Consider the following 12,747-nt stretch of genomic DNA (forward strand, 5'->3'; position numbering starts at 1 on the left):
GCCTGAGGGTCTTCAACATTTTCAGACCCATTCCTGTCTTACACGAATTGAAGAAACACCAAGAAAATGAGGGGTGGGCAAAACCTGGGGTGGGCAAAACCTGGGCAAAAAAATCAGAAACAGGCAAGGTAAAGGAAAGGGAAGAGTATTTGTAATGCATGCATCTGCTGTCAGTATCAGGATGTATCTCATCTTTTCATCACTTCCCACGTCTCAGCAGAGTGGAGGTAGTGCTATATAAAGATCCAGAGACACTACCCCAGCTCCTGAGAGCTGCACAGCACCAACTGCCAGCACACTGGCACTGTTCCCCTGCCGCCTCCTTCACAGCCACTCTGCCACCTTCATCACTCACAGAAAGATTCTCCCTGCAAAGGAGGAAGATGTGGTCCTCGAGGAACCAAAATTAGGTGTCTTGTAAGGATGTTTCTAAATTACCAAGCAAATTTACAAAGGAATTGCTATTTTTTTCCTATCATGAACAAGCACGTTATCTACACTGTTCTGACCTTAGATCTCCTGCATGTATTATTTACTGGCTGTCAAGAGCCAAGACTCTTGAAAAATAATAAAAAAGAGTGAAGAGCACTAAGGATACATTGCAACAAAGGATTTAAGTAACTGATAATTTCCTTTTGTTTCAAAGAGAATAATTAGCCTGTTAACTGTACACATCTGTTCAGTGAGCAGGAAGTAGTGGTGCAGAGTGGTGTTTGTATGCCCCATGACTACATGACAACAAATGCCTTGGAGTCAATAACCTCTGAAAATCACACAAACTGCAAACCAAGCTAACACAGCTGATCTTGACACAGCACAGAATCTCTGGGTTTTCAGGCAGCTTGGAGCTCGTCTGTTTGAATAAATGGGTCAATATTGGTATTTTCTGCACAAGGTTTTAATGTGGAGCTTCCAAGCCCAATAATGGTTTTATGTTCACTGAGGTCTCTTTGGCTGTTACCCCACTCTTCACACTCCAATATGCCAATTTGCCTTACAATGTGGGCAAAACACGTAAAACAGCAAAAATCTAAGCTTTCATGCTCAAAACCTGTTTTACATCAGGAAAAAGATGACTGCACTGATTTTGTTGATGAGGAAGAAAATTAACTGGGCACTCCCTATCCCTGGTACCTATTAACCTTACCATGGGTAGCAATTTAGTCTACACAAAAGCAAGCTCAAAGAGCTGTAAAATATCTTCTGGATAAAAATGTCTACAGACCACACTTCATACTAGGGGGAACTGAGTCATTCATGTCTGCAACTTCCTTCCCCCACCCTCTGCATATGTAAATAAAATGGAGAAAAAGCATATTAACATTTTCTTTCCTCTTCCTTCCCAGTCTCAAGAAGCCATCACAGCCAGACAAATCATGAACTACAAGCTGGACTGTACTTTTATATAAAACATATAACACATTAGATCTTCTGTGGTGCAACTAGTTCCAAGAAGAAGCAGCTGTACCTTGTGATTATTAATCTATTCTAACATTTTTGAAAGGAAGAGATGGGGAGAGATATTGGTATGTATGGCAAGTACTGACTAATATTTAAAACCTTTGGCATTACCATATGTTCCTGGAAATAACAGCCAATGTTATTAGTTGCTGTCATTGATGACCGCATGTAAATGACTATCTAATCTGCATATACAATTAAATAGTTAGATGCCATATGTAAGAGCAGTTATTTATAGGCACGAATTCAGAGAAAAAGTTCAAACTCTATTTTTATAATACATGTTCTCACAAATCAGATTGTTTTGACCATAGATACAGATCTTCATTACTGGGTGCCCTATTTTAGGTTAAAAAAAAAAATTAAAAATCACAATTAATACCTCATAGTATTGATTTTTCCCTGTGATGATGTGATTCAGTAATGCTTGCAGGATGTTGGCAGGATATTATAGCTGCTGTCCACAAAAGGCCTGTCAACTTCTGGAGCTATGAACAAAACAAGCCAGGGAAAAGCCCATCCCACTGAAGGTCTGTCCAGTGAGTTCAATGAAGGCTTGATCTATTCTTATGAGCAGCTGACCTAGATTTTCTGCTTGAATGAGAGCATTACCCAGCATCAAGGCTGCTCAGAATCAGAAATTCATGTATCACTTATCATGAGAGACAGGAAAAATAAGGAAGAGGATACAATCTTGAGGGAAAGCTGTAGCATCCGTTTGCATAAAAACTTTATCCATATCCCCACAGAGCATTCCCCGACACACTTCTGCTCTAATTTCAGAGTCTGGAAAGGGCTGCAGCCCTCCTTACAGCACACGTGGCAGGCCAGGCAGGCACAGCTCTGCAGAGAGGCTGAGATGTGCCAAAGCTGTGGAGGACAGGACTGCACAGCAGGGTGGCCAGCCTGCTGCTCCGGAGCCGCCTGCAGTTTTCCGACAGCTCGGAGGCAGCTCCTGCCGGCAGCGAGGCTGTGCTGGATCAAGGACTGCTGGTTCACATCCTGCCGAGGGGAAATGAGCCAGGGAGGGCTGCTGAGCCCTACACTGCCAGGTCGTGGTGGGATCCAGCTGCAGACTCAGCACACCCGTCACCCCTGGGAAACTAGGGAGGACTCAGTAAGGCATTGCCATGTCCTGCTGATGAGCCATGCAGAACAATTTTCCTTCTGCCAGTTCTCCAACACACAGGAAGCACATCTTGTGGCACTCAATAATGTAAAGATAGTGGAAGGCTCAAGGGGCAGGAAGGTGGATCAGCCCTGGGAAAGGAGCCCTTTTCATCCAGCCTCTGCTGCTGATCCACTTTGTCATCATCTCCCTGAGATCCTATCAGGCTTCTCTACATGCCCATCTCAGTAATCTTGCATAGTAACCAATAATACTCAAAAGATCAGTGATCTCTGAGGGTGATTTCCAGGAAATCCAAGGGTGTTCTTCCCTGTAAGGGACGCTTCTTTGATACTAGCCCTTGGTGGCAGCTGTCACTGTTGTCACTGATGCTGAGCTGCCCATAGAGAATACTTCTGGGTCCAGGCCTGAACAATATCCACTCAGAAAGGATGAGAAGGAGCTGGAAGACAGGGACGTCTCTCTCATATGCCCCAAGGTACAGCTCCTTCCCTAGGGCTGTGTTGCAGTCCTGGCCACAGGAACAAGGACAGGAGAGCAGACTGAGTCCATGGGGTGAGCAAGGGCTGGGCAGTCAAGGGTAATTTCCTTCAAAATATTTAAAACACAGAAATATTTCAATCTGTGCCACAGATGAAGACGGAAAGCTAAACTCACATACACAGATTCAGGTCCACAGATCACAGGGATATCCTGCCCACTCTGCAGACATGAACATCCCAGGCTGGGGCTGCAGAAGAGGATTTCTGCTCATGTGAACCCTCACTGACTGTACCACATGGGTGCAACTTACACATTCAGCCCACACAGAAGGCAAGTGACTGCTGTGGGCCATGCAGCCAGTAAGCATTTCCCCAGCCCCTCTCCTCTGAAACCTCCAGAGGGGCCACCAAGAATCACAGAATTGTGGAATATGCTGAACTGGAAAGGAATCACAAGGATCATCCTCCAAGGAATCCAGCTCCTGGCACTGCACAGGACATTCCCAAAAGTCATACCATGTGCCTGAGAGTATTGTCCAAAGAAGAGACTGTAAGAGTTGTTTGACCACCTCTCAATTCAGATCTGTTTCAGCAAAAGCAAATACTCTGTCAGGCAATGGTTTTTCCTCGCCAACATTTTTTTTTGCACGTGGGCAACATGCAAACTAGGTCAGTATTATTCCTACCAAAACACTTGCTATGGGTGTTATTTTTAGAAAAGCATATTATTGTCTGACTTTTATTTATGAGCACACAGAAAGATCCACTGTATATTTTCCTGTCTGTCTTGTTTGGGGTGGTTTGTTTTTTTTAATTCTTTGGGTAGGTTGCTGAGATCTTGGGCCTCTTTTTGAAAGGCAAATTCAGACTATTGAGAGACCTTGCTGGTCACATGCCTTGGCAGTCAGTGAAACAAAGCACAGGCAGCAGTGGGCAAATGAAACCAGACAAGAGCACAGAGAGAATATGAAAAAACAAGGTAGTGACACGGGTAACAAAGAATGAGGATATGGAGCAGAAAAGATCCCAGAGGTTATGGGAGATGGGGAATCAGGCAGGGTTGGATGGATAATAGAGAACACATATCTTCACAACTCCTGAAAGGATATACCCAAGACCTCAGCAGTCAGAAGAAAGTCAGCAGGAGATCCCAGTTCAGTGAACAGAAAACTTTTCCAGAGATTCAGGTTTATTTTCTGAGAGCTCTTCTTACCTCCTCGGCACAAAAAAAACAAACAAAAAAAAAACCAAACCAAAACAAAACAAAAAAATAAACCCACCCTGCATCAGCTTTTCATTCAGCAGGTTAGTGGTCACAACTCTGACCCATCAGACAAACAATCCAGGGGAGAGGGCCCCTTTAGCCAGATCCTTTTGTGTCCAGATGTCTACTTGCCTGGCTTTCACCTGGCCTATCTAGGTAGTCCAGAGTTTTTGTCCAGTGCTTAAGTCATCAGACTATCCAAGTTCTGAGGAGGTGAGTCCTTCCACTAACTGCATGGCCAGTGTGAAGAAGTGTACATCTCTGTGGATAATCCAGATTGCTTTCATAAGCAGAAAAAAGACACAGGAGTAAGCAGTGTCCTTCCTCTCAAGTGAATGCAGGTATCTAAAACAGCCTGTCAAGCAGCACACCAGCACTGGTCATTCACTTCATCATCAGCAGAAAGAATTTAGAATGAGTAGCTCAGGCACTGATATGTATATGTCAGAACACAGGAACCACCTAAATTTCAAGAAATTAACCACAACAAAGAATGTCAGGGACACATCTTCAGGCCCATGGGTCATCTGACTTTCCATTCACATGAAAAAAACAGAGGTATATGATCTGTGAGGGCACAGGTCAGCTCTATGGCTGATGACTCACGGCCGTTATGGGCTGCAGATTGTGCAATGGAACCAGCAAAAGTTGCTTGCTAGGGTGAGTCACCTCAGCAGGAGGGAAGTTCCACATAGAATCCTCTTTGCCCACCTTCCCAGAACGCCACCACCAGCCCAGATCTTCTGTACATCTGGGAAACACCTCTTGGTTCTTGGTTTCAAAGCTGCACAGGAAACATTGGAATGTGCTGCTGAGAGGATGAAAGCGTGGGGACAATCTTCTCCTGCCACAGAAAAAGGAAAGATGTTGAGCTGCCTGGGAGAGTCACATGTTTGTTGACACCTTTTCTGCCTCTGTCTCTTGCCCAAGACATGCTGCTCCAGAATAAGGGCCCTTTTGTGGTTTCAAAGACCTATTTGGCAATCCACCAACACATTACGGACACTAAAATTCATTAAAGTTGCTTTCATCTGTCCTTTGAAATTGATGTCAAGCCTTGAAGCTCCCATCCAAAACATCCTGCCTCCCTTAGGTAACAGCTGGTACCATCCAGTTACCTGCAAAACAAAACAAGAACTTCAAAAGAAGCAAGACAGGCAGAGACAAAGACAACTGGAGCAGATCAAATTCACCTTCCAAAGGCCAACTAACATTTCATTCTCCAGCAAGGTCATGATGCCACAGGTACAACCTGCAGAAGGAGTTACACAAACTACATCCTTGACATAGGGCAGGCAACAGCAGGTTCTCCTGGAAACAGAAGCAGCACAAATGAACTGGGAAAGGGCAGGCCCTGTTACACATGGCATAGCATGGGAACTCAACTCTGTGTCTAAAACGCACAGAGGAAAAATGATACTCAGGGATGCTCAGGGGTGTTTTAAGAACATGGGACATGTTTCACTATCTCATCATCTAGCATTGATATGCCACATGTTTCTAATATTGCTTCCAGAGAAACTGCTGGTTTGGGCCAAACATTATGAAGACATCTTCTTACATGCCAAATTTTCCATTTTTTTTTCCATCCCTCATATAATACTCACACACAGATAACTTCAGCTGTCAATAACCTGCAACAGCTAGCATGTGATGTTGCACTGAATTTTCTGTAACCATGTTTTGGGAGGATCAGTTAATTCACATATACTTAATCAGTCACTGACACATGCATTCTCTATCATATTGTCTAAACCGGCAAGCTAATACTGCCTTGAAAAGGAACTGAAAGCAGCAATCATTCACTGCAGTCATTAGCAGCAAAAACAGATTTCCAGCCATTTCAGTTACACTCCTGAAATTACACAGTTAGAGGTTGGTGCCAGAGTCCCATTTAGCTCAAGAGCCTTTTGTAACAACAATAAACAATAGCTTCTTCTTCATTTATCTGGCTTCCCTTAAGAGGAAGAACTCATATTACAAAGGAAGGGCTACATAATCATGCTTTACTAGCTCAAGGTACACAGGACTTTCGTAAGTCCCTTGGAAATTTCAGTATTCACAACACCCATGAAAGTCATGAGTAGCCCAAAGGAAAACAATCTGATCTTGGTAATAGTAGAAGTACTAATGAGTGCAGAACAATAGTCACAGGGCAACAAAAAACAGAAGGAAAGGTGTAATGGGAGCTGGGTTGTCAGCTGTGCTGTAAGAGGAGAGCTGGTGCAGGCCTGCTCTGTATCCCACCAGCATCATGCATGATGTCTCTGATGGTCACAGAGCCACCCCAGAAGCTGAAGGTGTTGGAGAGGTGAGAAATGCAACTCCTCTATTCCTGCTAGACAGAAAACACCAGTTGTCTCCTCCTTTCACCACAGTGATGCTCCCCTCACCTCTACCTTTCCTTGTGGGAATGTTCATTCCAGTACAAAGCTGCAGAGAGAACAAGTTCAAAATCACATCAGACTCATTTTTAAAATACCTTTTTTTTCTTTGTTTTTATTTTTTTAAAAGCATGAAGTGAAGACACTGTGTCTTCTACAGAGAGGGTAATTATTAAAAATGGCCTGCCAGTGCCATGAATTTTATATGACAAAAGCTCCATCCGACAACATATTTAAACCTCTCTCCTCATCAGTCATCAGAGCTCTGATCCTTCAGCCAGAAGATGTGGCACATCCTACCAGTAGTCCTGGCACAGGGTCTGACTAATGCTGTTCACAGGCCTATCCCTTCTCCCTACTGACCACCCCTGAAACACAGGCTGCCCTGAAGTATTGCCTTGGAGGAGACAGATCTGCTGCATCAGCTCCTGCTTGCAACGTGTCCCACTGAAATGCCCCCACCACGCAGGCTGTTTGGAATACACAGATGTCAGCAGAGATTTGGCAGGTCTAGCAGAGCATCCTATCTGCTGCAAGGCCTCTGGAGGTCACAGATAAGCAAACCCAGGCAAGGGCAATGCTGGGGGCATAAATATACAAGCAAAACAAGACAGGCAGCAGATCAGACATGTCTTCCCATGATTCTGCATCTGGTGAAGAATTCAGATGATGACTGTGGAGTTATAGTTGGTAATGAGTCTTCAGAAAACCCAGATTTTACAATGAATGAAACTTATTTAATTCTCAATTAGCTATGGAAGATTAGCTGGGTTGGGGATTAACCAGATACTCCCTCCCCATAGCAACCACAGCTATAGCACCACAGCACCACACAAGGAACATGAGTCCCTGGGCTGTGCCCCACTTTCACCCCAGCAGGTTAAAGCTGCCCCCACTCAGGAGAGAAACTGGCAGGTTTCTAACAATCCTTTCACTTGTAGAAGACATTAATAAATTCTTATTCCCTAAATACCACATAGCTCGTACAAGCCAGAACCTGTTTTATCTAGGTTACCCCATCCCACATTTTCTTCAACGGCTGAAAGCTGATGATATTTACTTGAACCAGCCAACACTAAAACAAGAACATACCACGTAGCCTGCAAAAGCTGTCCCAAGCATTAGGCAGTTGGTGTGCTGACACCATTGCCTATGTGCTGAGTAACGATGTCTCACTATTTCTTTGTGCTCCCTTACCCATCTCTTCCCATCTGTTTTTCCTTGGCATCCATTCTGATCACATGCTGTTGAAAGCAGGGCTTTCTGTTAGCACCTAGGAGATAATCCATGACAGAACACTGCAAAAATCAGCCTAATTGATCCATGTGAGTAATTAGTGCACTGGAGTTGATGCTGCACAAGGGCATGTGTATGAATGGGTTAAGCATGGTGTGTCTGGATGGAAAATGTGACTCATAAGTGTTATTAACATTATTCTTTCTCATGTCCATAACCCTAAGTAAGAAATGGGAGAAATGGAGTGGGTAGAAAAAGACAGCAGGCTGGCGGGCAAGTATCTCTTAAGTACAACTGCACTGAATTACATAGATCAGATGCTGAGAGGAGCAGAGCATTTGCTACTCCTACACACAGCCCCATTTCTTCTCTTACAGCTATTAGTTTTGCATGCTTCTCCATTCTGTTTTTGCTTCATCTTTCACGTACCTAGTCCAAAACTCGGATCTTATCTTCATGTATCCCAGTGACTTCCTGGCCCGTCACGTGCACACAGAGCTATACCCACACATTGAGGCATCTCTTTCTCTGCCTTCTGTATATGATGATAGTGCCACTACACCGGTCACCAGGACAACAGTCACAACCTGTCAAACTGATAAGAAGTTGGTTGGTTGGGTTCATGCTTTGAAAGAGAGCAAGACAGGGGCAATAAATGTAATATACAGCAGTGAACTGCAAATGACATTTGGTTTTCCCCTTAGGGAGCTGAAATGAGAATGAACATGAGAGTAACAAAGAAAGAAGAGAGTCTGAAGAGGCTTTCTGTTTAACTTTTAAAGCTCCTTAGTTAATGGGAAATGGGAATTTTTCCTGGGTAAGACAAAGAATTGGAGCTCAGATGTGGGGCTTATCTCAGCCTTCTTATGAAAAGGCAGAGGTTTTGAGCCCACATAGTCCCATATTTCCAAAAGTGACAAAAGTTACTGGCATGCCAATGGGCTCAGAGGTTGTCACTGCCAGATACCAAAGTAGAGGGCAACTAAAAGAAATAAGTATTTACATTGCTAGAACTGCCTTTCACTAACAGCAGACAGGACTGCTATAGGACTCTGCTACCACAGACCAGCACACAACATGTCTCTTGGATGGATCTGAACCTACTGTCCAGGAAGAGGACACTATCTCTTCCCACAACACAGCCCCACCAAATATGCTGAGCTGAATACAGAACTGGGACATGCCATTCAAGAAAACTATTTTGCCAAACAGGTATTCAGTAGTTATGAAAGCCAGGCGGTATATCCAAATTTTTGAATCCTGTCAAAGCTCGGAGAAGCACAGAACTGGTATCTTTCACATTCAGTCTCACAACTTCAATGTCCACAGACTGATCATTTTGTCAGTGCAGAATTAGATATGAAAGACAGTCAGAGAAGAAAAGAAGTTGTAATTCTAAGTGAAGTCTATTTTATCATGTTATCTATAGGCTATGGCACAAGTAATTTGTTGAAGTGGTAAAGCCTTGTCACAACAAAACGGAACTGCACATATCCAGGTGAAGTACAAGAACTTTGGTAAGACTATCCCTCTAAAACTGATAAGAAACTCTCTCCTGTCTCTTTGAGAGGTACTCATGGATACAGCAGGACTTCAACCAAAGCAAGACTGCTGTAAGCTGTGTTCAAAACAAGGTCTGAAAATTCAGGTCACATTGGTCAAACTGTAATCTAAATGGGAAGACGGAAGCAATACAAATACTGGCAGACAACAGCTGGTGATAAGAGATAGGTGATGGTTAAAAGTCTCCTTCCCACTTCTGCTCCTCACTCCTTCCTAAATACAGATGAAGAATTTGTACCCTGTCTCTCATCTGGTACCCCAGCATTTAGACCCCTTCTCCTGTATATAAGGGAGAGGGGAACTTCAATCCACCTGCACAAATATCTGTTTTGCCTGGGGATGAGATACACAACTACAGTCCAACACATTCAAGGCCTTTTTAAGCACAACAAACCGATGCCAAGAAACAGAAAAATGTCATCAAGGCCATATGGTTTGTTTTCTTGCATTTGTTTTGCTTCTCACTCAAAATGGGCAGGCATAATGCAGGGAGACAAAGAGGCCTTTCGCAGCAGGCAACGTGGTGTGCACTCCTGGGTCACATCAGGCAGTTGTCTGTCTGCCCCGTGCCCTTTACCCTGTTTAGATTGTAGCTGCATCCTTTTAGTATCAAGATGTGGATACTTAATGCATGCTCACCTTTGCCCCCAGCCACACACTGTTTCTGCTTAGCTAATGCTTTTCTTGGCAGGCTCAGCCAGGCAAGTCAGAGTTCAGCTTGCACCCCAATCAGCTGAAGCACAGATGATTGGCTCTGAGAAATGCTGCAGAGGCATGGCCAAAATGAACTGAAGTCGCTTACAAGAAGCTGGAAATTACCCTGTGTTGGTACTCAGCCAGTTTGATTCTGGCCCATGACTGGGCATCCAGCCACAGCCAAAGGACAAATCAAAATAAACAAACCAGAAGTTTCTTCTAGGGACATATTATGAAGCGATTTTCAAAACAGGATTTACGAACAGAATACTGTCTGTCCATGCCTTAGCAGCATGGACAGCATAATGACAGGCCCTCTAAAAAGCTTTAAGTACAGTGAGTGCCAGTGGGAAATGGACAAGATAAAAGACACAACACAAGTTAAGACATACAGGGCTTTTCACAGCTCTGGCTCAGCTCTCCCATGCAAGCAATGCATGCCAAGTTTTCAAAAGTGGTCAGAGCAAATGGTTGAAGCTTAACTGGTCCTGAGTACAGGCTTAAGACTCTGAATTTGTTTTATCTGATATTTTTATGTATTTGTTGAGGAGCAGTGATCACTTATCAGTTATGAAAGAGACCACTGTGGGAAACCCATGAATACTAACTCACCTTTGATTCATGTGTTTTCATTAGCAGGTCTTTGGAAGAATATATTGCACAGCCTTTTGTGCAATAGCCCTGTGCAGAGTCCACAGATGTAGAGAGACAGACTTCCCCAACACTCATCATGTCTTCCAAAGACCTCTCAGGAGATACACTGAGATAGGTTAGAAAAAGAATGGAAAACACAAAACTATTTGCAGATCTGGAACATGATAGGCAAACAGGCAAAAATCAGGTGAATCTGCCATAACCCCAAGTCAGCCACAGAGCTGCCTTTAAGACCTTTGCTATGGTAAAAGAAGTCCTAAGTGGCTCACTCCCTAGCATGTTTGTGCTGACTCTCAAGCAGCCTGGCCACCAGGCTGGGAGTTGGCAGCCCACAGCTACTTTGCCTGATTCCCTGCTGCTCCAGGATGTGAGTGAGCTGTGAGCAGTCTGCCTGCACACATCCCAGCATATGCCTCCTGAGCACCAGAGCTAGCACAGAGCTGGACAAGGTGCAGGGGACAAGCTGTTCGCCCTCCTGCCCACCCAAATGTTTTTCAGGGTGCAGAACTCAGTAGCTCAGGACTCTCTGCAAAAGAACTCAGTGGGACTCCATCACAATTGTGTGAGAAAAAATTTCAGGCTTCATCTGTATGACTCAGCTGTTTACTGCCAGTCTCTGTGGGAGCAGTAGTGGCACTGAGATTCACAATTCATTATCTATAAAATAAAAAGAAGTTTTATCAAATGTCTACTAGTAAACATCCTTCAGAGCACAGACCCATACAGAGACTTACCCTCAAAGCAGATAGACTAAACTGCAAAACCCCTTGTCACAGTACTTCTTGTCTCAGTGCACCAGGGGAAAAAAAAAAGCAAGAAGGGAAAGTAAAGACTTTCTTTAGCCACATTAGGTGCAACCAATCAAAAGAACTGGTATCTATTTACAAAAAAATAACCATTTATAAGCACGTGTCTTTGAAGACAGAAGTATTATATCCATAATCAGGGATAAGTGCACAAAGCCAGTACCAAGAAGGATGTCTCAGAAGTAAAGTGTTTAACCAGCACATTATCCACTGGTTTAAATGCTGCATCTCCACAGACTTGAATGAGCTCACATGTATTTACAAATGACCTTCGAGATCCCACCTGCACCCACACACTTTTCCTAACTTCATCTAGCAGAGGCTATTCATCCATCATCTGGTCATCCATTAATTTGTCAAATGTGTGTGCTGGTTTCAGCTGGGGTAGAGTTAATTATCTTCATGAGGGCTAGTACAAGGTTATGTTTTAGATGCCCAAACAATCAGAAATGAGAGGAGCTGTGTATTTATTACACATTTCTGAATAAGTTATGCCAAATATCTAGGACAAACAATATGTTAAGCCTTAAAGAACCCTTTGAAAGCTTTTTGTCTGCTGGAGGCAGCAATGAAAAAGTAACATGATAGAAAGGGAACATATTCATGAGAATGATTAGAAATGAACTGTGGGTGAGATGCAGCAAACACTGCAAAGAGCCAGCGTATTTTTTGAGTATCTCATATTTTAGAGGTTGGAGTAGTTGTGAGGAACTTTAGGAAGTCCTGGTTTGTGTCATTTATTGCAAAGAAGACAAATTCATGAGAACTGTACAACAATAAGTTGCATCTTATTAAGATGTCTCATGTCTATATCAGGCACTGAAGCAAAAATGCTACTGTGTTTGAAATCACTAGTGCAAATAAGGCTTAAGGAAAAGGCGTCTTAAGGACACTGGTGAAATAAGTATAAATAAGACTAAGTGCCAAATAATGCTTTATGCATGTGATCTCACATGCACACAATAATTTTGGAATCCTAAAATCAAGTTCTGAAAGAATTGCAGGATCAAAATATTCACAGCTACCATGTAATGTAATTCAGTTGTGGGTGCCACAGTCTCCCAGATGAATG

The 12,747-nt window shown here is 43.4% G+C and overlaps 1 protein-coding gene across 7 annotated transcripts in view; it reads right to left on the reverse strand.

The window, feature by feature from the left end:
* Positions 1 to 10,315, reverse strand: part of LOC134045723 (uncharacterized) — a 41,209-nt gene extending 30,894 nt beyond the window's left edge. The window contains exons 1-3 of one of the 7 annotated variants that reach the window (XM_062495659.1): positions 10,159 to 10,315; positions 8,386 to 8,551; positions 4,353 to 5,180 (exon numbers count right to left, since the gene is read on the reverse strand). In XM_062495659.1, the coding sequence (XP_062351643.1) occupies positions 4,353 to 4,359 (7 nt within the window). In that variant the 5' untranslated portion in view covers positions 4,360 to 5,180; positions 8,386 to 8,551; positions 10,159 to 10,315. Of the gene's footprint in view, positions 1 to 4,352; positions 5,629 to 6,818; positions 7,169 to 7,812; positions 8,038 to 8,385; positions 8,552 to 10,158 lie in introns of those variants that run through there. The other 6 variants (XM_062495655.1, XM_062495654.1, XM_062495660.1 and 3 more) reach the window with 6 other exon arrangements.
* Positions 10,316 to 12,747: the final 2,432 nt, after the last annotated feature.

Source organism: Cinclus cinclus, chromosome 6 (genome assembly GCF_963662255.1).
Source record: "Cinclus cinclus chromosome 6, bCinCin1.1, whole genome shotgun sequence".
NCBI classification, from domain to species: domain Eukaryota; kingdom Metazoa; phylum Chordata; class Aves; order Passeriformes; family Cinclidae; genus Cinclus; species Cinclus cinclus.